At 45.3% G+C, this 25,177-nt stretch overlaps 1 protein-coding gene across 6 annotated transcripts in view; it reads right to left on the bottom strand.

The window, feature by feature from the left end:
- ARHGAP8 (Rho GTPase activating protein 8) overlaps nt 1-25,177 on the bottom strand; it is a 664,042-nt gene that overhangs the window by 475,589 nt on the left and 163,276 nt on the right. For all 6 annotated transcript variants that reach the window (XM_069628159.1, XM_069628161.1, XM_069628162.1 and 3 more), the window contains one exon: nt 23,202-23,314. In XM_069628159.1, the coding sequence (XP_069484260.1) occupies nt 23,202-23,238 (37 nt within the window). In that variant the 5' untranslated portion in view covers nt 23,239-23,314. The remainder of the gene's footprint in view (nt 1-23,201; nt 23,315-25,177) is intronic.

Raw genomic sequence — 25,177 nt, 5'->3', positions numbered from 1 at the left:
AAACTTTCACAACTTTGTATTGCATAATCAGTTATCGAAGGAACCTTACCTTTTATAGTTGCAGTTAGTGAAATTAGGAGGTCATTGATTATTTTCTACACATTGTAATTGGTTATTTATAACGTGCTTAGTGCCCAGATGTTTCTAAGCGCAGACTCAGTGATCGAACCTGTGTTTCTCTGCGTTGTTTTGCTTCCATGACGAGCGTGTTGCCACAGAGCTATCCTCCCAAGACAACATTGAAATATTGCACAAAAATGCGAATACCCCTTAACTTAACACACATTTCTACTTAATGAAAATACAGTGTGCTAAATATTTGCTAAATTAAATATTAAGGTTTAAGGAAAGTTGCATGAACTCACCACTGTTGTATGTTCATGAGGAGAGCTGCTAGGGATTGGGTGAACAAGCCTGCTACCTGATTGGTCTCCAAGAGGATGGAATGAGTGGGATCCTACAAGCTTGCCACCACCACCAAGACACCGCATAACATTCACAGGGGAGTTGAAGATCCCTTCCTTAAAGTCATTCAGAAACAATTCACCAGGGAATATTAGAACAATCCTGGTGCAAAGATAGGATACACCCTTGTACGAAGATGGGGAGAATCTAATAGGAGGTCCGGAGCAGACGTTAGTACAGGTTTCACACAAGCTACTCTGGTAGGGTGACATACATACTGGCCGGCGTCAAACTGGCAAAGCATTAACAGGCAAAAAAGTGAAGCTCGCCCGTTGAAGAAAGGAAGTGCTTGTACTCACCTGGTAAGAGAAAGGAGCAACCATGAACCCTGGGTTTGGGGAGACAAGGCACAAGATGCTGAAGGGGACTTTGCATTGGCATTGGCCACCGGATGCCATGAGGGTTTGAACATGCACAGTGAAGATTCCGAAATGGTGACAACATTACAGGCAGCATATAACGATACTGGATTAACATGTGGGAGAATCCCCTCAACCAACACAGAGAGAACCAATTAGGCACATTTCAAAATCTGTTTGGTGAGAGGAGGCACAATCCAAAACCCCAGAATAAAAGCATTGCAGCCCAAGCCAATCTCACATCCCAGGAAGAACCTGGATGGTCTATAAAAAAGGTGCAATGAGAGGAAATCTGAGATAGGTGGTGAGCTTAACATTGATCCCTGGATAAAAGTGCAAACCAGTACCTGGGAGGAGGTAGCACATGTGTTGACAACCTTGCAATACCTTCTCTGGAGGAAAGCAGTTCAGAGGACCAAAGGGGATGGGCTGTATGCAGAAGAGGACCCCAAGCAAACAGGGAAACTAGAAGGAAGCCTGAAGACAAAGGCCTTCCTGCACATCAGAGGAGAGATGCCCAGAAGGAGGGTAATAAAACATGGTCTCCCTGAAAATGTCCCTGAATAAATTGGGGGTGCAGAAATGCACATCACTTCAGAATTGAATACTGAAAAAGCAGAGGCCTAGAAAATATCTGCTGAGAAACCAAAAGTCTGAGAGAGACCTGAAGTGAATGATGGGAAACCCAACGGCTGGGAGAGATCTACAAGCCAATGCTATGAGGATGAGATAAAGCCACAGAAGAGAACCCTGCAAAAACAAAGCTGGGAGAGGTCTTCAGAGACCTTTTGAAAGCAGCGAGACTGAAGAAGAGTCCAGACTATGACCAACTCCTGAAAGAGCCTTCCCAGGTAAATGTGTTTTGTTGCGTTATACTAGCATTTGAGTTTTGAGAGAGAGATTTGAAAATTCTCACTGCTCCTTACTTGGAACATTTAGGTTATAGCTTAGGGTAACCAGGAGCCTAGGAACGCATTAAGATTAAGCTTTAGAACCCCCTGTTGGACACATCCTTGGGCAATGATTTGTAGTGGAAGGAGTCAACAACGGAGGAACAAAGACTCAAGATTAGGCTACAAACTTCACTCATCTCCTAAAAGGTGTTGAACACTTGGTGTAAGCCCAACAATGAGTAGTCCCATCCCTAAAACTGTTTACTTTGGTAACATCCTCATTAGTTTTAGACAGTTCCTATAGGAATTTGCAACAACCCATTCCCAGACAAAATACCAAATAAAGAGATCTTGTTTTAATCACACCATTTGAGTGTTAGTTGGGTCACTGCTCAGCCTTACGACAGGTCTTAAGAAGCTTGTTTTCCCATTGAAGTGCCATACCATTACTATTTGTTTTCCCATTTCCATTAGCCCGAACTGCATCAAGGCAGGATAGATAAAAATATTCTAAAATGAATAGCAAAATGATCTCAATGCAGAAAAGTGTTAAATTCCTTCCGAAAAGCAAGGTAGTCTTCTATTATATGGAAGGAAGATCATTCTGCATTCAATGTGTTACTGGCGCAATGTGTCACCCCTTGCCATAAAACTGGAATTGGGGATTTCTAACAATTGCAAGCAACCTCCGGAAATGCGTTGGAGTACCGGCTTTCCTACTCTATTGAACTCCCTCCTTGGCGTGCTTCAACATTGACCACTTCCTTGAAATACTGTAAATCCTTCACTACTGGGCTGCCAAGCATTTCCTGAATTGGATAGCTAGAGCATTACTTCAAGGTGGGAGTCCAGCAGTTAAGGGGTGCCAGTTCTCCAAGGGATCCCCTGTAGTTATAGTCGTTGTAATACTCAGAGGTGGGAGTCCATTAGTTCAGGGGTTCCAGTACTCCAAGGCATTCCCTGCAGTACTCGAAGTGGGAGTTCAGGTATATAGTAGACTTTTGGGGTTCCAGCCAGCTTTTAGTGTTACACAGTATGTTTCACTTTAGGTCACCAAGACAGATGGCGCTGGACACCATTATAGGAAAGCATGCATCTTATTTGACATTCAGAACACTCACGCATTATCATTCATCCAACATTCCAGAGCTGCCAATCACCCACATTCAACAACATTCTGGCATAGGAAGCAGGGATGACCAGCAGGACATCTGCATAGGGGATGCAATACATTACCACGAATGACAAGACATCACAGGTGTCTTCTCCATTGGAGGGATATTATACCCATAACAGCGGACACATTTAAATAAGGGGTTATGGATTCTATTTTCATACTGCTTCCGTCTGCATTTACCCACACTTATTTTTTGTTCATGCATTCTGTATTAACTTTTTTTTAAACAAGTTGCAGTGTTTTCCATATGTAATTCGCATGAAGAAAATGTGTACGTTTAGAAAGAACACGCACTACCACCGCCAGACAGGAAACAAATGGTGCTGGGTTTTTCACACCAAGTCCAACTGCAGGTCTCCTCCTGTGACTGCTTATTTCCTGGGACAATTCTGGGCAGAAATGGTAGCAGATTCCACTAGGAATATAACTTAATTGTTTTACCTCCTCCCCCTCCCAAGCTGCCAGTTCGCAAAATTATTGGTCTGCAAAGCATGCTAATGTCTCTCCAGACTACGAGGAATGTTTCTTGTCCACGGATTAGGATACGCGCCTGAAAGACTGCTGCATTAATGCAGCAGCCAAGACCTTCTTTGTGATCCACGATTGGACGACCTGGCCAAATTCTCTTCGATTTCACAAACACTTTCCTTCTCCATAAGGAGGAAGATGTTGGCGATCTCTTAAACATTAACCTCTCTTGGGAGGAGTCCCCTCAGACATGGACGAGTTATTACTGGGCTTCAGAAGATAGTAAAAAGCAAGAGCTGCACATCTGGCGCTTTGAAATCTGGGGAAACCCAAAAAAGTTTACATTCTGTGCAGAAGATCCTCTATTAATGAACAAGATCACAGCAGGTGGGGATCTCTCGTTTGTGAAATGTCCAGATGGTTGGGCAGTGAAGAGATCCAAGAGTTGACGTAATGCTTAACCATTAACGAAGACACGGCAATCCGCACCGGTAAGGAGTCAGTGTTTGCCCCTCAAGAGAAGTGCTGTGGTGGCGCCCAACCGCATTTTGCAAACCATGCTCCGCCTGGGGAAGTTTCCACATCCCGTTCAAGAGAATTTCACTGTCGAACTTACATCGACAATTGTAAGGTTACATACCTTAATTAAAGAGTGAATTGTGAAGTAGCATTTATCTTGCTGCAATTCATGACACAATGGTATTTTGTTTAGACAGTTAACCCCTGAAGAATTTCCTAGCACTAATTTGAATAGCGTATAAAGGAAAGAAACAAGTCGGGTTGTTTAATGTTTTTTCAAATTTGAATGACTGTGTACGGGTATGAATGGAGTGCTTGAACTGAGTTTTATTGAGCCAATTCTGTTTGCACAACACTGGACACTTTAATGATTTTAAGAGTTGTAAGTGAAAACATTGTCTTTTCTTGGTTAATTAACTGTCTTCTTGTGCTTTCATATGCAACTAAGGAATTGCAAAGTTTTTAACCTGTTAATATATAAATATAAAATACAAATTTCTTTGACAAACGGCAATCAGATTGTTTTTTGGTGCTTGACGGTTTGGTGTAGGAAACTCCCCCCTAAACAGTGTTTTCACCTACAAGCTTGTTGTCTGCTTAGTAAAGGTTCATAAACCTGTTAGAGGGGTGGCTTGTATGCCGGTTTTCCCTCGCGCCTCCTTTATTTGTCAATTATTCCAAAATTCTGCCAAGCCAGAGAAGGCCCGCCACCGGCTGAAAATGACCAAGAATCACCGTATCTACTGTTGCCTTTTTAAGGAGTGGGTTATTACAGATTCTTTAAGGAATCCAGGACCATACCGGGGCCTCATTGAGTGATCTATGCATAATGTCCGCCAGTGGGTTGGCAATTACATCTGTATGATATGTTGCTGTCAGAGAAGGTAGCAGGTCCTCTGATTGACACGTAGGGCATATGTTCTCTAACAAAAGTGGATATGAGTGAATGCTAAAAATCAAATAAGGAATCGGGATAGGAAATGGAACAGAAGATTCAAATCATTCTTCTTTAATTTAAAATATAAAGTTGAATATCAGACACTTTAACAAAGGAAGTAAGGGTTTCAGATTGTTCTTACATAAGAACATAAGGGAAGCTTTGTTTAAAACAAAAAAAAGTCTAACAACTTGAAATAAGTTAGGAGGCGAGAACCCTAGCAGTAGTTCATTCTCACTCCTTGAAGTGGTAGCAGGATGATGTTCTTGGTTGTACGTTACTAATCGAACAAGAGTAAGCACCAACAGCAGATATTAGTTGGCGGATTATCTTAAATTAATCTATTCAAAAAGTGTTGGAGTCCAACATCTGTGTCCAGCACAACGAGGTCACTGAGGTCAAACACAGCACTTTACAAAACAGAACAACTGTATAAATGACACAAAAACGCTCTTAAAACATAACATAAATTACAACAAGACAAAATGGGCCCACGTAACACCAAACTAAAAGAACTACCACAAGTTTTAAGCCAAAGGAATGCTGCATGACAGAGCATGCACATCCCTTGTCACCTTTAGTGATAAAGACTTTTCCTCATTACCAGGTCTTCGTGCCTTTTCTAAACCAAAGAAAATTACGAACCTGAAGGATCCATGGAGGAGTACAGTTCGAGCAGGTCACAATGCAGGCAGGAAAATAAATGTTTATAGTCACTGCCCACCAAAATCTGGGAACCTTCAAGCATGAAATCTCTTTGCTGTGAAAGTCGCTGGAGCCACCAGCGACACCAGTTTACAGGTCAGGTAACGAAGAGACAGGATATGCACGCTTTATAAGCCACGGAAGCCACCTCGAACGTGATCCGGTCTCCCTATCGGGAGCCAGTGCAGCTGTACTCGGATGGGGGTAATCCGGCTGAACTTCCTGGCTCCGAAAACCGACCTGCCTGCAGCATTAGTTTATAGACCGCTTTCAGGAGACAGGGGGTGGATAATGGGAGTCCCAACAACACCGCTTTACAGTATTGATACATTAAATATTAAAAGCTTGAACTAACAGGAAAAAAAAAACTGAAAACAATTAAGGTTTTTTAGTTTCGAGGGGATGCAGACAGACATCTGCAGCATTCTACTCTACAGTTATATTAGGTAAAGAGGAAAGGGAAGAATCAAGTGAAAAACAATGAGAAAGATTTCTGAAAAGAATTTAAAAAAAGGGAGTAAATAGGCACACCAAGGATGAGAAGGCATAGAAAGCCAGGAAACACAAAACACAGAGGACATAGAACAAACGGGTTGCTGTGGATCCTAATTCAAGCAGTGGGTTATGGGATATGGTTAAATGCTGAAACAGAAGAGATAGCAATAGGAGAACAGCCTCTGATAATAGTTCAACATAAGAGGGGCAGAGCAATGAGTAATATGCACACATTTTATGTGTAACTGTGCCATACCAGGTTCACATGTGTTTGGTCGTCTTATCTGAAAGGGATTCACACTATCATTTACTGTTAATGTTAAGGGATATTTATACCGTGCACTACCAGCACCGGAGTGGTCCCCTGGCGCTCTGGCAGATCTGAAAGGGAAAGAGGGTGGAATTGTTTAGTAGGACTGAGCGGGAGAAGAACAAGAGAGCTGTGATGTGCTGTTGGCAGAATCAGTTCGGTTAACACTGTTCGCTGAGTTAAGTCTGGTTTTCGGTTGGCTGTCGTCATGTGCTGCTGTGCGAGACTGTGTGTTTTGTTTCGTTTTGTTTTGTTGTTGCGGTGCAGTGAAGTGCGTGCGGTTTGTTGTGCTTAGAGGTGTATGCAGAGGGGTGATATTTTTAGGAGGGTTGATTAATGGCATCAATATCTAGATGTGACGCATGCTAATCTCCACAATTCTATCTAGATGCGACGCATGCTAATCTTCACAATTATGTCTAGATGTGACGCATGCTAATCTCCACAATTCTATCTAGATGCGACGCATGCTAATCTTCACAATTATGTCTAGATGTGACGCATGCTAATCTCCACAATTCTATCTAGATGCAACGCATGCTAATCTTCACAATTATGTCTAGATGCGACGCATGCTAATGTCCACAAATGAGAGGAGTAATTATCTTTGCGGTTCTGTGTGGATGTGGTGCATGCGAGTCAATTCACAATACTACCCAATCTCTACATGCTCGAATGCAAACTGAGTGGCCAACATCATTGGCACAATACAATTGTGGTTAACTTACACAATGAGGCTGGTTGCAGGATGGCTACCTTGTAAAAGTGTGGTAAATGCGGATTATGGCTGATAGACATTAGGAGGCATAGTAGGAAAATTGGAGGTGCTGCAGGTGGGTAGTATAAGGGTTATCGAGAATGGCTAGCTAACATAACGGCTTTAGTGCAGGATATGATCACAAACCCATTGCAGGCCTTGTGCATCATACTAAAGCCACTAGGTACCAAGAGCGGCATGGCAAGCCAAAGGGTAGCAGTAATGGTTGTTCTCCCAGCCGGGACCAGCTGCACGATATTGCTAACTGGCACAGTTAGGACACAGTTCATCTAGGTGAGAGAGGTGGCTAAGCTACACAGTCTGCCTAGTTGTGGTGGGCTATGTCTGTATGCAAGCTTTAGGGTGACGTAGGAGTAATAAGAGAGGTGGGGCAGTTTTGGAGGGTGCAGGGATTGCTGTCCCCCCTGTCTGTAATATATCTTTGTTATCAGTAACAAAGATATAATAATACTGCATTGTAAAGTAGCAGAAGTGGGTTCTTTCCGATGCACCAAGCTGGAGACCCCTCGTAAACAACTTGTACATTTGTGTCCAGTTGTACACTTGCTATATGTAAGTGTAGTTGTATCGACAGACAAAAACAGACCCATCCGTACACAAAGCCAGCTTCCAACAAACTGCCTTCTGCAGAACCCTCTCCCTCTCCCCACATTCCACAGCATCCATGCGCTAGCTTCCTAAGACGTAATGTGCGTGTGTAGTCCAGCACATTACTACACATTGCTTTACATTCTGAAAGTTTGTGTACACGTGACACAAATGCGCAAACATATAAACGAGGGAAAGAAATCAATACATATTTTCTGCTTGTACTAGGAGCCCCAATATTTCGTAGTTTTTACATATTTTACACCATGGTGTCTATATGAAAGCATAAGTGATTGTTACTCTGGGATTAATGATACCTGCAAGAAGATAAAATAAGTAGAGTTTTCAGCCCAAGTGGAGCTGTACCTCTGTTTTTTTTTACTTATGTTACTGATAAAACAAATGATCGTACTGGACCAGTCTATCATGAACAGCCAAGAATTTCCATTGGCGACGATTCCCAGAACACAGGTTTCCCATCCGTCGTCACTCACAATTTTTTGGGGTGGGGAATCCTAGTTCTATTTTAGGGAGGCACAGAAAGAAAGGGAAAAGGTTCCCAGTCTTGTGTTCTGAATAGGGTACGTGGACCTGTGCCCCACTTGCAGTGTCCATTTAACTCTTGCATGTTTGAGAAGGGTCTTCATCTGTCCCAAACCTCTGTTTTACAATGGCATGAAGTATTTTAGTACTTATCAATTCCCTTCGAATTTACATCATCTTTAGGACTGATGGAAAGCCATCATGTCCAGTACAAGCCCTATTTTCTTTTTTAAAAAGGATAAACACTTTAATATCGACCAATCTTTTGTCATGTTTAACCCACGCATGGTCTTGCCTTTTTTCAACTGATGACCGCAGTTCCAACTACAGCTTCTCCCTAGTATGTCCAGAGTCTTATTGAGAGAAACCATACATGAAGACATGTTTGGAGTTGTGGATTATAACAGGATTACTGTTATGGTACGTTATGGGTCTTGTGAAAATGCATCATCGCCAACCATGGCACTGTGGGATGCTGACCTGACCAAGTATTTGATCACTGGGAGAAAAGCAGTCTACACACTTGCATTTGGGAGGCAGTGTGTGTTTGCAAGGGAGGAAGGGCATTTGAGAGATGTAATGCTTGGTAAGAGAAGAACAAACCTCAATAACTGTGTTGGTCAAAGAGAGGGACGACAGGCAGATTCGAGGTGCAGGAACTGGGTAACAGCTCATAAGAAGTGCAGTAAACAATGACGGTAACAACAAACACCACATGCACATGGTTCACAATGAGGGAGGTAATCCTACCACTAGGGTGGGAGGGAGAAGGAGCGCTTTGGGCTGGAAATTGAGCTTTTATATCGTGCTTCAAGGCGGCGGTCAGCCTCTAAGCGCGGGGCAGGCTTCAAACTTGTGATGCTCTGCGTTGTATGGCTTCCATGACAAATGAGTTGCCGCCGAGCTATCCTCGCGGCAACCTCATTTACAACCTCATTGACTGGAGTTAGACGGGGAGGGCAAACACTACTCAAGATTGGATCACTACAGCAAGCATGCTAGGCGGTCAACAATGGGAGGGCACAATGCCTTTTGCTGATTCTTCACAGTGCCCCCAACATTGCAACAGACTAAACAAGCACATGGTTACTTCTAGACTATTCCCTTTGGGCCGGTTCGGTCCTCTAACAGATGGGCACATTACAGGATTCCATTTCAGGGGATGGACCCAGACAGGTCCGGGTGTGCCTTGCAGGATCAACTACTAGAATTATCAGGGATCAATGCATGCAGGTCAGATCCATTGTATCTGATCTTTGAAACACCAGAGCAAATCATCTGCCTCGTGTGAAGAAAGATTCCTGTATCCACAACAGCCAGAAGGGAACTAGAAACACAAACAGTGAGCAGCACTGGATTTTTATTGGAATTGTGACAGCTCTCTGAAAAGGGTATGCTGCTGGAAAGGTTATACAATACAGCACAAAAAAATAAAAAAAAGTGTGCCACAAGGTATAACGTCCTTTCATGGCGGGATGTTTTTTCGCTGGGTTTTTTACTGTGACTTTAACAAAAAGAAACTCATTGCCTTTTTTTTTAGGTTTTAGGGGGGTTGGAATAATATATATTTGGGGTGTGGGTGTTCCGGATCATATAAAAAAAAAATGGATGGGAGTTTGAGGGGGGGGGGGGGGACCCCCCAAAAATAAAAAATAAAAATTTGGTGAGTTTTTTGGTTGAAAAATCTGCAGTTAAAAAAACCAGCGAAAAAACATCCCGCAATGAAATGACATAGAACCGTGCCACAAGTAACCTTTCAGTGAGAAAAATCAGATCAGATCAAGGTTCAGTCTGAAGGGCCATGTAGGAGGACACGCTGATGTAAAAGCAGCCTTCTGCAATGCAATTTTCAGCAGGAACCTACAAATGCGATTCTGCCGATGGGGCAAAACTGATGAAACGAGAGATGCTTCAATTCCGTGCTCACGTCCGAATGAAAGTCTAAAGGAAAAAGGGCAGATATCTGAGCGCATCCTATTTTAGTTCTCAGCCAGAAAAAAAAACATATTTCTGCAGTATGTTATTGAACGCAATAGTGCCCTCCTAACACGAGCAGTCGCAAAATATGTAAACGTTAGAAATGGCAATCCTGGAACCTGGTGTTTCACATAAAGTGCCTTATTCGGGTGCCTTGAATGAACCACAAGCAACCAGTAGATATGGGGGCGATGGTGGCACATGGACCATGGAAATGATGGACAATAAATAGCCTTTGGGTACCATACAGTGGGCTGGGCAGTGCCAATGTGCGGGGAAAAGAAAGTGAGAATGTGCTCGCCCTCAGTTTGAAAGGGCCACCACCATCTCTGGGGAAGGTGGTAGCCTAATTTTGGAGACCAGGAAATGAAACTATATGTACATATAAGCAAATGGGCGTTTTTTTGTTACCATAACCTAAACTAAAATGAAAAATCCCACCAAGTAAGAGCGGAGAGTTGCACCCAAGGAAGAAGTGGACTGAGATCACGGAATGCAATATTAAAGCCCTTTTAAGCGTTTTGAGCTTTGCCTGTGCTTAAGCTTCTGCAACACTTCTGCAGTGTTGAGTAAAGCTTGGTGAATTTTGTGATAGCAAGGACGATGACTGGCTGGCACTGTTCAATCATGTACAAACTATACGCTGGGCTTGCTGGACTCCCTCCCTTGAAATTACACATTTGTGTGTTTCGTTGCATGTTTGGACTAGTTACTTTGCATTGTCTAGGAGTGCACTTTGCTCAATGTTCATTTAGTTAATTTATTGTGTACGAACAGGTTCTATGTTGTTTTTCCTTTCGCGAAAGAGAAGAGTTTCCTTTTTCTGTTTTGTTGCCCGTTCGACATGGATCCCTCCTGCAATTAGCCAAGTTGTTCTTTTATTAAATGTGTAGAGGAGGTCCCAAATAACGCCTGCACTCCCATCGCCCATTTTGAAGTACCAGGAACGCTCACACCAAAATATGTGACGTATGATGAGCAAATAAACCAGCAGAGAGCCGCAGTAGGGATCTGCCCAGTACCCATCAGGAGAGCAACACCTATTGAAGTACGAATACCCAGACAACCATGGACAGGAAGGTATCCATTGAGAAAACCCTACCAACAAATGAGACGAAATGAAGATTGCCTAAGTACCGTCCCGGAAGAAACCAAAAAGGCCTTAATGGAAGACGAATGGTGACGTCACGAGAGCCCGGACAGACTCACAGATAGAAGAAATGACAACCAAAAAATGACAGAGGCAAACACCATGAATAAAGATATTGTGAACCCAAAGGAAGAGAACGATGTCGAAACACAAAGAGGCTTAAGCTGTAAGCAGGATGAAGATATTCAACCAGCTAACGCCTGTACATCTGCTTGGAACTGTAAGAAAGCTAAGAAAACAGTGCAGCTTGCTATGCTAAATAGAAGAATAGCGCGGCAAGCGCCATTATACATAATCTACCTCAAAACAAAGCACATTATTATGAGTGCGATTCCACTTTGCACGAAAAGCAGAATCAACTCAGGTTACTAGAGGCCAAACAAGACAAGATTCATAATCTAGCAAAATGAGAAGAGACTGCTGAATCGAAACTCAGCAGATGCAACTCGTGCCAGGAGAGCCAAGGTCATACCAATAGAAGGAACTAAAGTAGCTACATCTAATTGAAACTTAAGTACAAAATATCCTGTCTTTGAAAGGTCAAGATAAGGAAGCGTAGGCAGGTGACAAGCCAAATAAGAATTAAATGCACAAATTGAGAGAAACTAGGCAAATTCACGGTGTCTGCATCATGACCATCCGAGCGAGGAGAAGCACAAGTTCACACCTAGGTTTGGCATCCACCCAGGAAGAGATATCGGAACTTTCTCAGACAGAAGATGCACTTTCGAGGCCAACCACAGTAACATAATTGACACATTGTTGGTGAAGTGACGATTCATTGTAACCTCAATTGGAGGAAGGCCGGGTAGCTGAGGGGGCACCCTGCACCTGGCTGACCATTCTGCGTGCTGCTAAGTAAAGTGGAAATGTATGCATGGGGTGGTGCCAACCCAATCACAATGGACCAAATAATCTAGGGTCCTATAGTCAGTAGAACCAAATGGGACGTCGTACTTTTAGTGACGTCTACAGTAGTCATTTTTCAAGGAAGGACTTAGACGCCCACCTGACAGTATTTACCCAATCCCCTCACTCCTTTACCATATACAGATATAGTACCTATATTAAAGTTACCTTTTCCTAGCCAAAAGAATTGCCTGTTAACTTTTAAGTGTAACACGTCAATTATGACGAGTTTTGAGTATAAATGTCACTGTTTGTATGAAGATCATTGGAGTTGAAGCGAGACGGACTATCGCATCACTGCCGATCGCCATGAATCCCCGTTTTTTTGTACTTGTCATTAAAAGGACTCCCTTTGCCAAACCATTGAGTTGTCCTTATTGATTGGTGTTGGAGTAATACATAGGCACCCTCATCCATCTCAAGGTGCAGCTATCTTGTCTTAAAGTACTTCGGAGCAAACCTCGGCTCTATGGGCCTGCCGGGGGTCTCCCGAATACAAATGTTTACTATTTTTGTGAGCATTTGCTTACAATAAACCTGTGCCTTCATCTCTGTACATGCATTTCATATTAGTGGACTCTTCGCTACTTTTGATACTAGACAAACCTTTACACTGGTTTGCTTTCTGCCAGAAAAATACCTACTAAAGAACCACAAAGCTGATAATTGGTGTATATGTCCCAGGAGGATAGCTCAGCGGCAGCGTGCGCGTCTTGGAAGCCAGACCACATGAAGCAACAACAGGTTCGATCCCCGGGTCCGCGCTTAGAAACCTCTGGGTGTTTAAGCGTGTTACAAATACGTAACTAAGACAAAAAAAAGATAACGCAGCTAAGAAAAAAACAAAACAATTCCTGTAACAGCGCCTCGATGCCTGCGGGCTGTGTGAGCGTTTTATAAATGTAAAATAAATAAATAAATAAATATTTTTTTGCCGGCCTGGTTAGTTTGTTGTCTGCTTTGGATTATCAGATTTGACTCGGATTCCCAGCCATGTACTGTGAGAAACCCGAGGGCATCCTCACTCCTACGCCCCCCTGGATCCTCTTCTCAGGTGGCCAGCAAAAGGCCATCACTTTTGGATCCTGACCCTGGGGATGGAGAAGCGATCACCTGGGTAGAGTGTCCTTGGGGATATTAAAACAGGTGAGACATGGTATCCCCTTTCCCTATTGAAGGCCAAACTAACCCTCCCACAACTTTTATAGGCTACTGTAAAACATGTCCCCTCATTTTCCTGACATTACTTGGACGAAGAAGAGGCGACTAGGAGTAGTGAACACCAACAACTCCTTTCATCAATCTAGTACTGGGAAGAGGAAGATGCCTGCAGAATACTGTGAAGCGCTTTGAAGCACTTCACTTGTGTATAAGCGCTTTACAAATAAACAATTACAATGTCTGGCATCTCCTTTTAACTATGGTCCGGAAAATCCAATTGGGAGTTCACACCTGCAACCTGTCAAGTGGTTGCAGGTGTATAAGAGGAGACCAAGTGATAAGCACAAAGACGACCAACAGGGAGGCCTGTGTGGGAGAGACCAGCAGGGGACTCTGCTTGTGAGGGGGCAGCCGTGGTGGGACCCGGCAGGAAACCAGGACGCCGGCAGACAACCCAGGAGACTTGTGGAGCCCAGGGCAGTTGGGAGCAGAGTGAAAAGAAGGCCATCCGCGTCCATGGAAAGGAAGTGGAGCTGCCGGCGAGGGCAGAGCAGCACCTAAAGTGACCGCCTCGTCAGTCAACGAAGGAGAAGTGAAGCCATGTAGCAGCCAGAGAGGAACTCCAAGGACCAGTGAGTGCTGCGGAGTGTCACTCAATGCCGGTAGGCTCCTAGGGGTTACATATATGTGACGTATTAATCAAACGGAATGCCAAATGGGATGAAACCATAGCATTGAAATTAACACGAACCCAAGAGCTGCATAAAAAAGTAAGCGGCAAAGTTGAAGCCTGAATATTAAATACTGAACTGAATGAACACTTTGTGACAAAAGCTACGAGCTGAAGAAAGTCAAATAGGAAAGTGCTCATTTGAAAGCAACATATGAAACACGGGCCCAAGAGTGAAAGAGCATGACAAAGGTGGGAAATAAATAAGACCACCGCAAAGTGAATAAATATAGTGTGGCAAGGCCAAGAAGAACAAGTTACTTACCAACTGGTAACGTTCTTTTGACTGGATGTTCCTCCAGCGTAAAGACTGGATTGTTCACTCTGACCCTGGATATCCTAGAAATGTAAAAGCTCAGAGCTCTCAGGATCCAACCGATGGAGTCGCTCCTGTTCCTTACCAGGATAGAAATGGGAGAACCACTTTCTGGCTCAAATGAAATTCAGAAACTACCTTAGGTAGAAAGGACGGACGTACCCCAAGTACTACACTGTCCTTGTGGAACACAGTAAAGGGTGGCTTACGTGACCTCTGCAGAACTTACGCAAACGGTACAGGGATTTTGTTGCAAGCCGTCTGGCCGAAAGCAACACCTCCGAGTCTTGACCTCTGGATGGAGAACCAGATGGAGAAAGAGAGAAATAGAAAGAGAGAGAGAGAGAGAGAGAGAGAGAAAGAGAGGGAGAAAGAGAAAGAGAAAAAGAGAAAGAAAGAGAAAAAGAGAGACAGAGTAAGAGAGAAAGAGAGAAAGAGAGAGAAAGAGAGAGAAAGAGAGAAGATCCTCTTGGTAGGGAAGACACGCTCTCCTGGCCCAATCCGAAGCAATGAGGATCATGTGGGAACCGAACCTCCGTAACACTTGAGGAATGACTGGGACTGGAAGAAACGCGTACAGCAGTGGGAATGACCAATCCACTATGAACGCGTCTCCTAAGGCTCCTCTTGGAGGAAATTCCCTTGAGCAGAATCTCTCGCACTTCTGGTTGCCACTTGTGGCAAAGAGGTCCACTTGCGGGGTTCCCCAAAGGGCGAAGGTCTCCTGAAGGACTTCCTGAGCCAACTCCCACTCGTAAGAGACCGTGCTCTGCCTGCTCAGAGCATCCGCCGCCACATTTTCTTCTCCGGCCAGATAAACTCCCAAGATCGAAATTCCCTGCTGGATGGCCCAGAACCAGAGCTGTATTGCCTCTCTGCACAATGGGAGTGACCCTACCCCCCTTTTTTGTTGAGGTAATGCATGACCTCTGTGTTGTCCGTCATGATCAGAACACTCTACCCCCGCGCAGATGGCAGAAAAGCCTTCAGGGCCAGCCTGATGGCCATCAGCTCTAACAGGTTGATGTGAAGTTTTGGACTCAAGTCGTCTGCATGAGCGCCCCATCCTGTGAGGGAAGCATCCATCACTACAGTCACCTCCGGTCATGGTTGCCAAAATGGCTCCCCCTTCATCAAGTTCCCTTCGTTGGCCCACCACAGAATATCCAGGGAGACCGAGAGTGGAATATGAACAGGATCCGACATCTTGCCTGAGAACTGCGACCACTGCATCTTGGGACCCATTGCAGAGATCTCATCCTCAGCCTGGCCTCTGGCACCAGAAAAATGCAGGATACCATCAGGCCGAGCAACCTTAATAATTTGAAAGCCGGGAGACTCTGGGCATGTTGAAACTTGTCCACTATCTGCGTGTGATGAGCCCTCAACTTGGGAGGCAAGCAATTACCCAAGGACGTGTCTAACACAGCCCCGATGTACTGGAGCTGTTGGGAAGGTGTCAGATGCGACTTCTTGAAGTTCAGGGAGAAGCCCAGCCTGTGGAGGGAGCGGCAGGTATGACCCAGGTGATCCAATGCTTGCTCGGGAGAGCGCCCCCAGATCAGCTTGCCGTCCAGATAGGGGTAGACTTGAATCCCCCTTGCCGGAGGTATGCTGCCACCACCACCATTAGCTTGGTGAAGACACTCGGGCGGAGGTCAATCCGAACCGCAAGACCCGAAACTTAAAGTGCTAGTCTCCAGCCGAAAAACCTCAGGTACTTTCTGTGCTTGGGATGAATCGGCACATGAAAGTAAGCATCCTGTAGGTCCAGAGACACCAACCAATCCTGAAGTTGAAGGCACTGAAGAACTTGAGAAAGAGTAACCATGTTGAACTCGTCCTTCCTGAGAAGTTTGTTCAACCAACGCAAGTCCAGGATGAGTCTCAATCCCCCCCATCTTTCTTTGGGATCAAAAAATAAGGGGAATACCATCCCTTGTTCCTCTCTGCTACAGGCACCAGTTCTATAGCGCCTTTCTCCAGCAGGGTTATGATTTCCTGCACAAGGAGCGAATCTGGAAGCTTCAAAGACAGTTTCCCCGGTGGATTGTCGTGTGGCCACTGTAGGAAGGGAAGGCAGTAGCCGTGGTCTATGGTATCCAGAGCCCACGCATCTGAAGTAATGGCTCGCCATTCTTCGAGAAGCAAAGACAGTCTGCCCCAACCGGCAAACCATGGGACATGGCCTCAGGACTGTTTGCCTTCAGGCACTGCCGCAGCCACTTCCAAAGAGGCAGCTGCCTCAGCGGCTTTGGCACCTCTATTTCCTCGGCCACCCCGGGTACTTTTTTGCTGGCCCCTTTGAGTGGCGGCCCCTTCGTTCTACCAAAGGAGGAATAGTAACGGAAATAACCTGCCCTCCACTGCTGTGCCCTAGGACGAAAAGGCAGAGGTTGACGCACAGCTGCGCTTAAAGATTTTACCACAGCTTTCGAGGACTGCAAACTCTCAAGGCTCTCATCAGCCTGGTTGCCAAACAAATGTGCACCATCAAAGGGCATGTTCAGAAGACGGCTTTGCACATCCGGAGCAAAACCAGACTTCCGCAACCACGCAAATCTGCCAGTAACGGTGCTCGCAGCCATGGACCGGCTAACACGGTCTGCCGTATCCAAACCCGACTGAAGGGATTCGCACATAACATCCTTGCCGTCTTGAACGAGAGCCAGGAAGCCATCCCTTTCTTTCCCCTTGGGAATATGCTCAGCTGCTAAAGAGCCAGGAAGCCATCCCTTTCTTTCCCCTTGGGAATATGCTCAGCCGCTAAAGAAACAGTTCCACAGAGTGTGTGAGAACCTTGCTAACGCACAAGTGGAGTTGGCCGATTTCAATGCCATGCTCCCCGCAGAAAATACCTTCCGAGCCAAACAGTCAAAGCGTTTGTTGTCCCTATCAGGTGGGATGGTAGGGTACACCGCCTGCCTCGAGTTGGCCGTGGCCGCATGAACCACCAAACTCTCGGGTGTGGGGTGAGTGGATAAATAGCTGCAGTCAATAACGGAAGGGCGGTACTGTTTAGTCAAAGATTATTAACAGCCGGAAGAGTTTCCGGTGACTGCCAAGCAGCTGCCACCCTTTTCTGTAAGGTGAGATGAAATGGTAACACCGGGTCAGAGGACAGACTTTGATCCAAGATGCCCGTTAGATCATCCTGCACAAAGTCTTCAGGAAGACTGGACCATCCCAGATACTCTGAGACCCTAGCCATGAGCCTCCTGTATGAAGACTCAGCATGAGCCCCAAGCTCAGGCCTACTAAATTCCACTTCCGGAGAAGTGTCCAACCCACTGTCATCATGGAGGGTTTGCCTCAACTCCTCCAACTGACTGTCTCCAGAAAAAATTGGAGCCAAATCCAGTTCACCAGGGTCCTCAAAATCAGACCTTTCTTCCTCTTCATATATGTCGTCAAGAGGGAGTTGAAACACTGGCCTGGGGACAGACAAGGGCCTGGAGTACAATACTGGCCTCAAAGACTTTGCCCTAATCTTCCTAGAAGGATCCACCACATCGGGGTACTCCAATGGCAAATTTCTGGCAAAAATCCCCAAAGGTGTCGAGGGCGCTGAAGGCTTTGATGCCGAGAGCGTCGACAACCTCGGCGTCGTGAGCGCCGAAGCGTTAAGCGCCGACACTGGTGCCATCGACGCTGTGGGCTGATAAGAAGGCAAAGTGTTGACGTCCGAGTCGGACAGACATGGCGCCGACCGAATAAACGCCGGATTGGAGCCCTTAGTAGGTTGCTGCGGTCTCGCTGGGGATGAGGACCGAGGCCTAGAAGCACATCTCTTGCGACCTTCCGAAACCTTATCCGAACAGGACCATGAAGGCTCCCGATGCGAGTTGCATCACGGACCCGAGCCCGAAGGAGTACGAGTCACGGTACAAGACCAATCCTGGCCGGCTTCGTGAGAAGGCGCGACCGGGCCTGTGCCCTGCAATTGAATTATTGCTAACATTTGCTCCTTAAAGGCAGCCCATTCCTCCGGAGTCGAGGACTTCGTCGGGCATGCTACCTTCCTCGCGGCTCCATCCTCTGAGGAGGACGGGGAAGTCGACCGGTGACGGCGCTTCCACGAATGCCGCGCCGAGGAAGAAGAATGGCAGGAACCACTCCGGGGCCCAGAACCCCGGGCCTCCTCCCGACGCAGAGAGTCATCCCTCGAGTCGTCGGTGGACACCCCTTTGGATTTTGACTTGGATTTACGGGACTTACTGGGCTTAGAACCCCTACCTACTTGGAGCTTCCCCTTCCGCTCCCGCATGGCCTTGAAGCCAGACCGCGGAGTCGGAGGGGTCGAAGAAAAAGACATCTCAACGATGAAACACACGAGGTGCGCAGAGTTTCACGAAGCAACACGTTTGTGTAAAAAACAGAACTGAGGCTACGGGCGCCGTGATTCCCATTTATAACATCTGGTGACGTCACCCTCGACGGGGCCCTTGAGGGACATCGACCCAATGTCATCGACGCAGGACACCCTCTGTTGAAAAAGTTTCCGAAGTGCACAGCTGTGGGCATTACGTGTCAAAATGAAGAATACGTTGGAGGACACAATCCATTCGAATGTGTGAAACATTTAAGCAAAGCCAAGAGAGGGCAAACCTGAACATAAAGCCAAGAGGCCTATAAGGAGATACTAAGTGAAGTTCAATCTGTATACAGGAGCAAATACAGAAGAACCTATGTGGGCTGAAGAGCCTAAGGTTCCTGGTTGCGTGACCTGTGATGGATGCACCATGTGGTCTGACAACTGTGCCTAGACCAGGGCACCCTCTATTGTGAAAACCAAAGATATTGAGAAGCACGCCAAGAAGGAGCACTGTAAGTGGAGAGATAATGCAATCCAGAAGGAGTGTTAAGTTGACCTGAAGTTGTGTTGAACATTGAAAGACTGAAACAAGTTTAAATTGCAACGCAAGTCTTGGGGAACTACTTGATGAACTGAAAAGCTGTCTTGAGGACGATGCATCAAGACCCTTTTCTTTGGAACTGTTTTTCCTTGAACTTGGGGAAGGGAACCCCAAGCATTGTGTGGAACTGTATTGCCTTGAACGTGGGAAAGGTAATCCCAAGACTTTTGTGGAACTTAATTGAACTTGTGTAATAACCTTATAATAATAAGCACTTGAAAGCAAATTATCTCTCGGCAATTGTAAATGACACCTACCTTCACGATGGTAAGCCCTCTCGGGATAGAAGCAGGAGGGAATTACCTGAAAACCCCTCTCAACCCCAGCCAAAAGGCTAGGTTGGAGTGGAGTCTCCAGGGGAAACCCCGAAGGGAAAAAACCCAGCGATTTGCTGCTGGGGAGCGTGGATTCCTGCAGCGGCTGGTGGAGGATCACGCTATTTTGAATATGGTCTGGAATCTTGTCAGGAAGGATTCTGAGTGAAACAGAGTAGAGGTTCAGGTAAGTAAGGATACGGAATCCCAAATCAGTTGGATGGTAGAGGATTTGGAAAAGAAGCTTACCCTGACAGGCCTATTCTCTTCTAGGCTTCTGTATTTCAATCTGATGGGAAATGCAGACAAGGTGCCTAATGCAAAATATAACAGATGAGAATATGTCCAAAGTTCAAGACACAAATGTGAACAGAATGCTGTAAGAATTGGGATCTTACCCAACAGAGTTAGCCCTAGAGAGGAATGGTAAAGAGCAGAATAAGGGGCTTGAACTTGAAGGAACAGAAGGCTGAATAGGAGATCTAAGGCTGAGTCCTAAGTGGGTGTAAAAGGAAAACAAGATGAAGAGGGAGGAAATCCCGTGAGAGTCATGAACCCAAAAACTCGCTAGAAGGCGAAAACACTACCGGTAGGAGCAGCTGCGAATACTGGGAGGTGTCTTCCTGTTGATCCGCAGGGCAAAGAAAGTAATCGAGATTTCTACGGATCAAAAAAGGGGAAAGGAGAGAGAAAGGATTGATGATAACGAAGAGCGGAAACTCAGCGTAGCAGTAGTAGATCAATTTGGAAGTCAGAAAGGTAGCGAACTTACGGTGCGCAGCACGACTCTGAATAGAGAAGCAACGCGTAGGACCAAAGTTCCAGCTGCCGGATATTCCATTCCGGAAGTCGGGGCGGAGCTAACCGCGCGGTCCGGGGAGCGAGAACAACTAGTGCGCTGCTCACAGTCTCGGGCTCCTCCATGTTGAGAGTCCCGATTCCAAGCCGAAAAGTGGGTATTGGTACCCGGAAACGGGAAGCAGCGGGATCCAACAGGACAGCTGTAACAACTTGAGGAGAGGGAGCAGAATAGGAAGCTTGGAGCTGGAAGAAGCTCAGACTTTGTGTTGATCACCATTTCTTTTCATTATTGTATCCCTACACATTGTTTAGCTTTTGTTGTGAGGGCAAGGATAGGTTTTGGACACAAATTGACTTAAGTTGAGCTTTTGGACTCAGACGTTCTTTAGTTTTGTTCAGGCAGGGCAAGTTAGACCTTCAACCATCCTGACATTTGATTTAATAAACCATTTCACTAAGAATCTGTTGCCTGTGTCTTGGTTCATGGTGCCTTCACAGTAAACATCCTGCACTTATTTCAGTTAATGTATTTATTATTACTCAAGTGTGTATTTACTTGTAATAATCCAAACTCGTGGCCTGATATATGAATATCACACTTCTTGACTCTGCGGCTTGTCTGATAGGCAAGTACACTTTATGTACTAGAAACTGCTGTCAGGAATTATGTGGCTGATCTAAGGAGCAAAAGTTGTTTGCCCTTTTTTCGAGCAGTGGTATGCTTCAAACCACCTACAAGGACAGTCCATGCATGCATACCATCACAAACTCCATCGCTACCGCTCATCCGTTCTCACACAGTACAGACTATCATTATAATTGTATAATTATAATTGTTCTTTTAAAACACGCTTAATACCCGAGATTGGTTTCTAAGCGCGGTATCGGGATTCGAACCTGTGTTGCGCTGCATTGTTTATCTATGCTCCATGTAATTAAGTCCCATGCCTGAATCTTAGGGTGAAGAGTGGGTTGACCACAGGGTCTGGGTGCTGCCGCCAGCTAAGTGATGCTGGGCCTGGGCATGACGCAGGCACAATCCCGTAATTTAGCCACACACTGGTCATATGGCAGGGGCATGGCACTAGGACAAAATACAAAGGTATGTCCCTTTAAGTGACACTATGTGGATATGCAGCCCTCACTTGGGAATAGGCTATTCAAGGTTATACCTTGTTATGAGCTGGTGACATTTCCAGATCTGTAACAAGCTCCTAATAGGATATTTGTGAGCCTTAGTATGAGGTTTTCAAGAAGGCGGAAACATGGAACATTGCCTGATTTCAATAGAACCAGGAGATTGAGTAGGGCGCTGTGGGGACCAGGGACACCCAGAGAGGTGAAAGAAGAGTATGATATGGCATTTATAACGCGCCTACACACAAGTGTTTCAAGATTTGATTTAATAAAGAGTACCGCTTTATGCACGAGTCATCACACACAGCAATCATCACACTTGCTGAACATAGTTTGCGAGGAGAACACTTGCTGAAACTGCAAAGCATGCTGCTCCTTAGTACCGTCCCCTTACCACACAAGCACATTGTGAGAGTCCTAGAGGGCAGCCATACCATGACTTCATTCAAGAGGTTGCATGCCCAACAGAGGGACAGGAAATCTGTGGACTCGTCGATTGTAAACAATCCCATTGGAGAACACAAAACCACACACACCAAATAACAGTTAAGTGGCAAAGCCCCTACGTAGGGTGCAAAGGTGTTCAGAGGGGTGGGGGCATTTGGAGACAGTCTGCATGTGGTGCAAAATCAAATTGAAAGCAGGAGGCGGCGGAGGAGCTGGAAATGGGAGAACGAGGCTAGTTAGAGGAGCCCAGAAGGACCGGGTGTAGAGTGCAAGGGTTCGGGATGCAGGGTTATGGGGGAAAACTGAGGGAGAGTCAGCAAGTAAAAAATGAGGACCATCTGGGGTAAGGAAAAAAGCAAGCAGGAGTGGGAGAATAAATGTAATCCCATGTAGGTTGAAAGAAAAGAAACAAAAGGAAAAGAAAAAATGACGGATCCCCTGAGCAGGATGGCGGACGGACGACTCTTCATTCAAAACAATTTTACTTGCAGTCAAAAAGGTGGGTACCAATTATGTGGCTGCCAATTATTGGTCACTTGCAAGATATCAAGAGATCAATTACAATAGTTCTTAAATGGCACAGAGAGGACATCTTATGCTTAAACCTGCATATCCTAAGTCCATTCCGTGCTATTTTGATTGCTTCCATGCAAGGGTGTAAATCCAGCATGGGAATCCAGAACGACTTGCGTTTCTACAATATTTGCAATCAATCACAAAAATAATCATAAAGGCCACCTGCCATTGTCCACGAACGACCGACAGCATTACCATGAGCTACTATGGATTTCATTCGGCTGTTTCCAAGTGCAAAGCCAGGCAGAATTCCAAGTAGATTCCAGTATCTACGCCGGTCTGAACCTTCAATGCTGGCAGAGATCAATGTGCATTTGATGCATGGGGCAACTGGTGGAGGTGGGGGCAGTATTAGCACTCCGCCCCCCATTTCCATGCATCAACGGCCAGAAAATGGAATTGATCCTAATGTACTGGCACAGGACTGGAAAATGTGACTCCCTAAACCTACAACAAACTGAGCCCACTTTTGCTATTGTTTTGCGAGTCATTTGAAGAATTGAATCAAGAGCAGAAAATATGCTTAATACCTATTTCAGCCAACTGCTCGAAGTCAACTTCCGACATGATCTTGGATAGACAAACCCTCTTGCGGAAGTTGAAGGTTCTTGATGGAGCGATGAAGTCGGCTTGAGGCAAAGTCCTGCAATACAAATAGGTGTTGTTAAAGACTTTAAAATGGTAGCACAAGGATTTTGTATTTTTTATTTTCAGGGTGTCCTCAATATTGTTCTAAAATACACAAAGGTAGCAATGGACTGCAGAAGACTATTGCATCTTACCAATGTTCAGGGCAGCGTACAGAATCCTACATGATCCAATAATCTCTTTTGGATTCGGCAGATTATCAAGCAAAAGCATAGATGGATAGCCAAAGAGGCTCGATAGAAGCTTCTTATGACCAGTCTAAAATCTAACCACAGTGTATTGGAAAAGATACCCGGACCATATTTAATGGGGATCATTGCTACAGATTCAAATGAGGATACAGGAAAGGTGGAGTATTTTACGTTTCCATTTATTTGAGATACAATGATTTTTGGCCTCAGACGGGAATTCTTACTCTGAATGGGATTATATTTAGGCAAGTATAAAATATATTTCAGCTCTAAAACAGACACATTTTTGTAATTCATACATCCTTGCAATTATTGAAGTTAAAAAATATATTTTTTCAATGAGCAAGTTCCTCTTCAGAAGAAGCAGCTATAATACTTGAGCTCATTCGTGTAGCATTGCTTTGCTGGTACCACTGATCCAAACATATTTGTGGAGCTGCATCGGTAGAAACAGGGGACAGTTTCCTATTATTTGCTCAGAGTATTTTTTATCCCCGATTGTTGGCAGTTTTAATCTATTTTTAGGGAGAAAAAAGTGGCTGGTATGGCAATTATTAGTAGGCTTGCATGATGGTCTGGTGAGGTTTTGTAACCTTAGAAATACACCTACAGAGCATGCTGAATGAAAGGCCAACTCCACAACCCCCGTCGCGCATTTACACGCGCCCACACAAAAAAAGCTCTGTACGAATGCCTCCATCTCGCACAGCTGTAAAGGATAAATCTCTTCCAGTCAGCCAAGTACTTCAATATCAATGATCTGTCGGCGCTTATATTACAGAAACAAGATCTAGTAGTGATTCCCAAAATACAGATTTGGGTGGCAACTGGATTTGCGAATTGTGTCTGGCTGATCACTGCAGTTTTGGAATAAATGTTCTATTAGGCATGTGTGGCTCGCAGAATAGTTACATAGGGGGTTTATGTACAAACTGGATACCTGACCCATGAAACAAGTTTCAAATCACGTGCAAGGACGCATGGTTAGTCGATCAATGTGGACGATAAACATTTGTTTGGAACTAAAATCATGCTTGATCATCGTGTGCATGAGCCAGACAGATTAGACATGGTCATATCCGCAGACCCCAGCAATTCCGGATCATGTCTTTGTTCTAATTTTCTCTTCCAATGGCAATCAGTGCATGCCATTTTCTTCTGTTGCTACTAGCTATGATCTTCTGTAGAGTTACTGTTTCTTGTTTCATGCTACCCATCCTTTTCTCTTTCGGGTCCTTACATGTAATTATAGCAACAACAAAAAATGGATGTGCTTCCCGGAAAATTGCAAGGTTTGTGGGCTTGGCTACGCAGAAATGTCCCAGGTGTGGGGAGGTGGAAGCGGGGCTGCTGCACATGTTCTGGACTTGCCCGGAGGTGCACAGATTTTGGGATGAGATTAAAACTAAATTGGCTGGTGGGGGAGTGGAGCTGGACGTGGGATCAGCTTGGCCGTGCATGCTCGGGATTTTTCCCAGGACACGGGATTTAAAGCACATAAGCAAAATGAAGGATTTAGCCTACATCCTGGCCAAGCCCAAGATCGCAATGGGTTGGAAGGCGGCCCACAGACCCAAGGTGGAGCTATGGTGGACGGACCTCCTCAGATGGGTGGAGGCGTAATCCGTAGTTTGGTTTGAAGCGGTTACTAGGGGGGGAGAGGAGGA

Source organism: Ambystoma mexicanum, chromosome 12, assembly GCF_040938575.1.
Source record: "Ambystoma mexicanum isolate Mex_15411 chromosome 12, UKY_AmexF1_1, whole genome shotgun sequence".
Lineage (NCBI taxonomy): Eukaryota > Metazoa > Chordata > Amphibia > Caudata > Ambystomatidae > Ambystoma > Ambystoma mexicanum.
The sequence above is the reverse complement of the archived record's forward strand: the minus strand, read 5'-3'. Positions and strand labels throughout refer to the sequence as shown.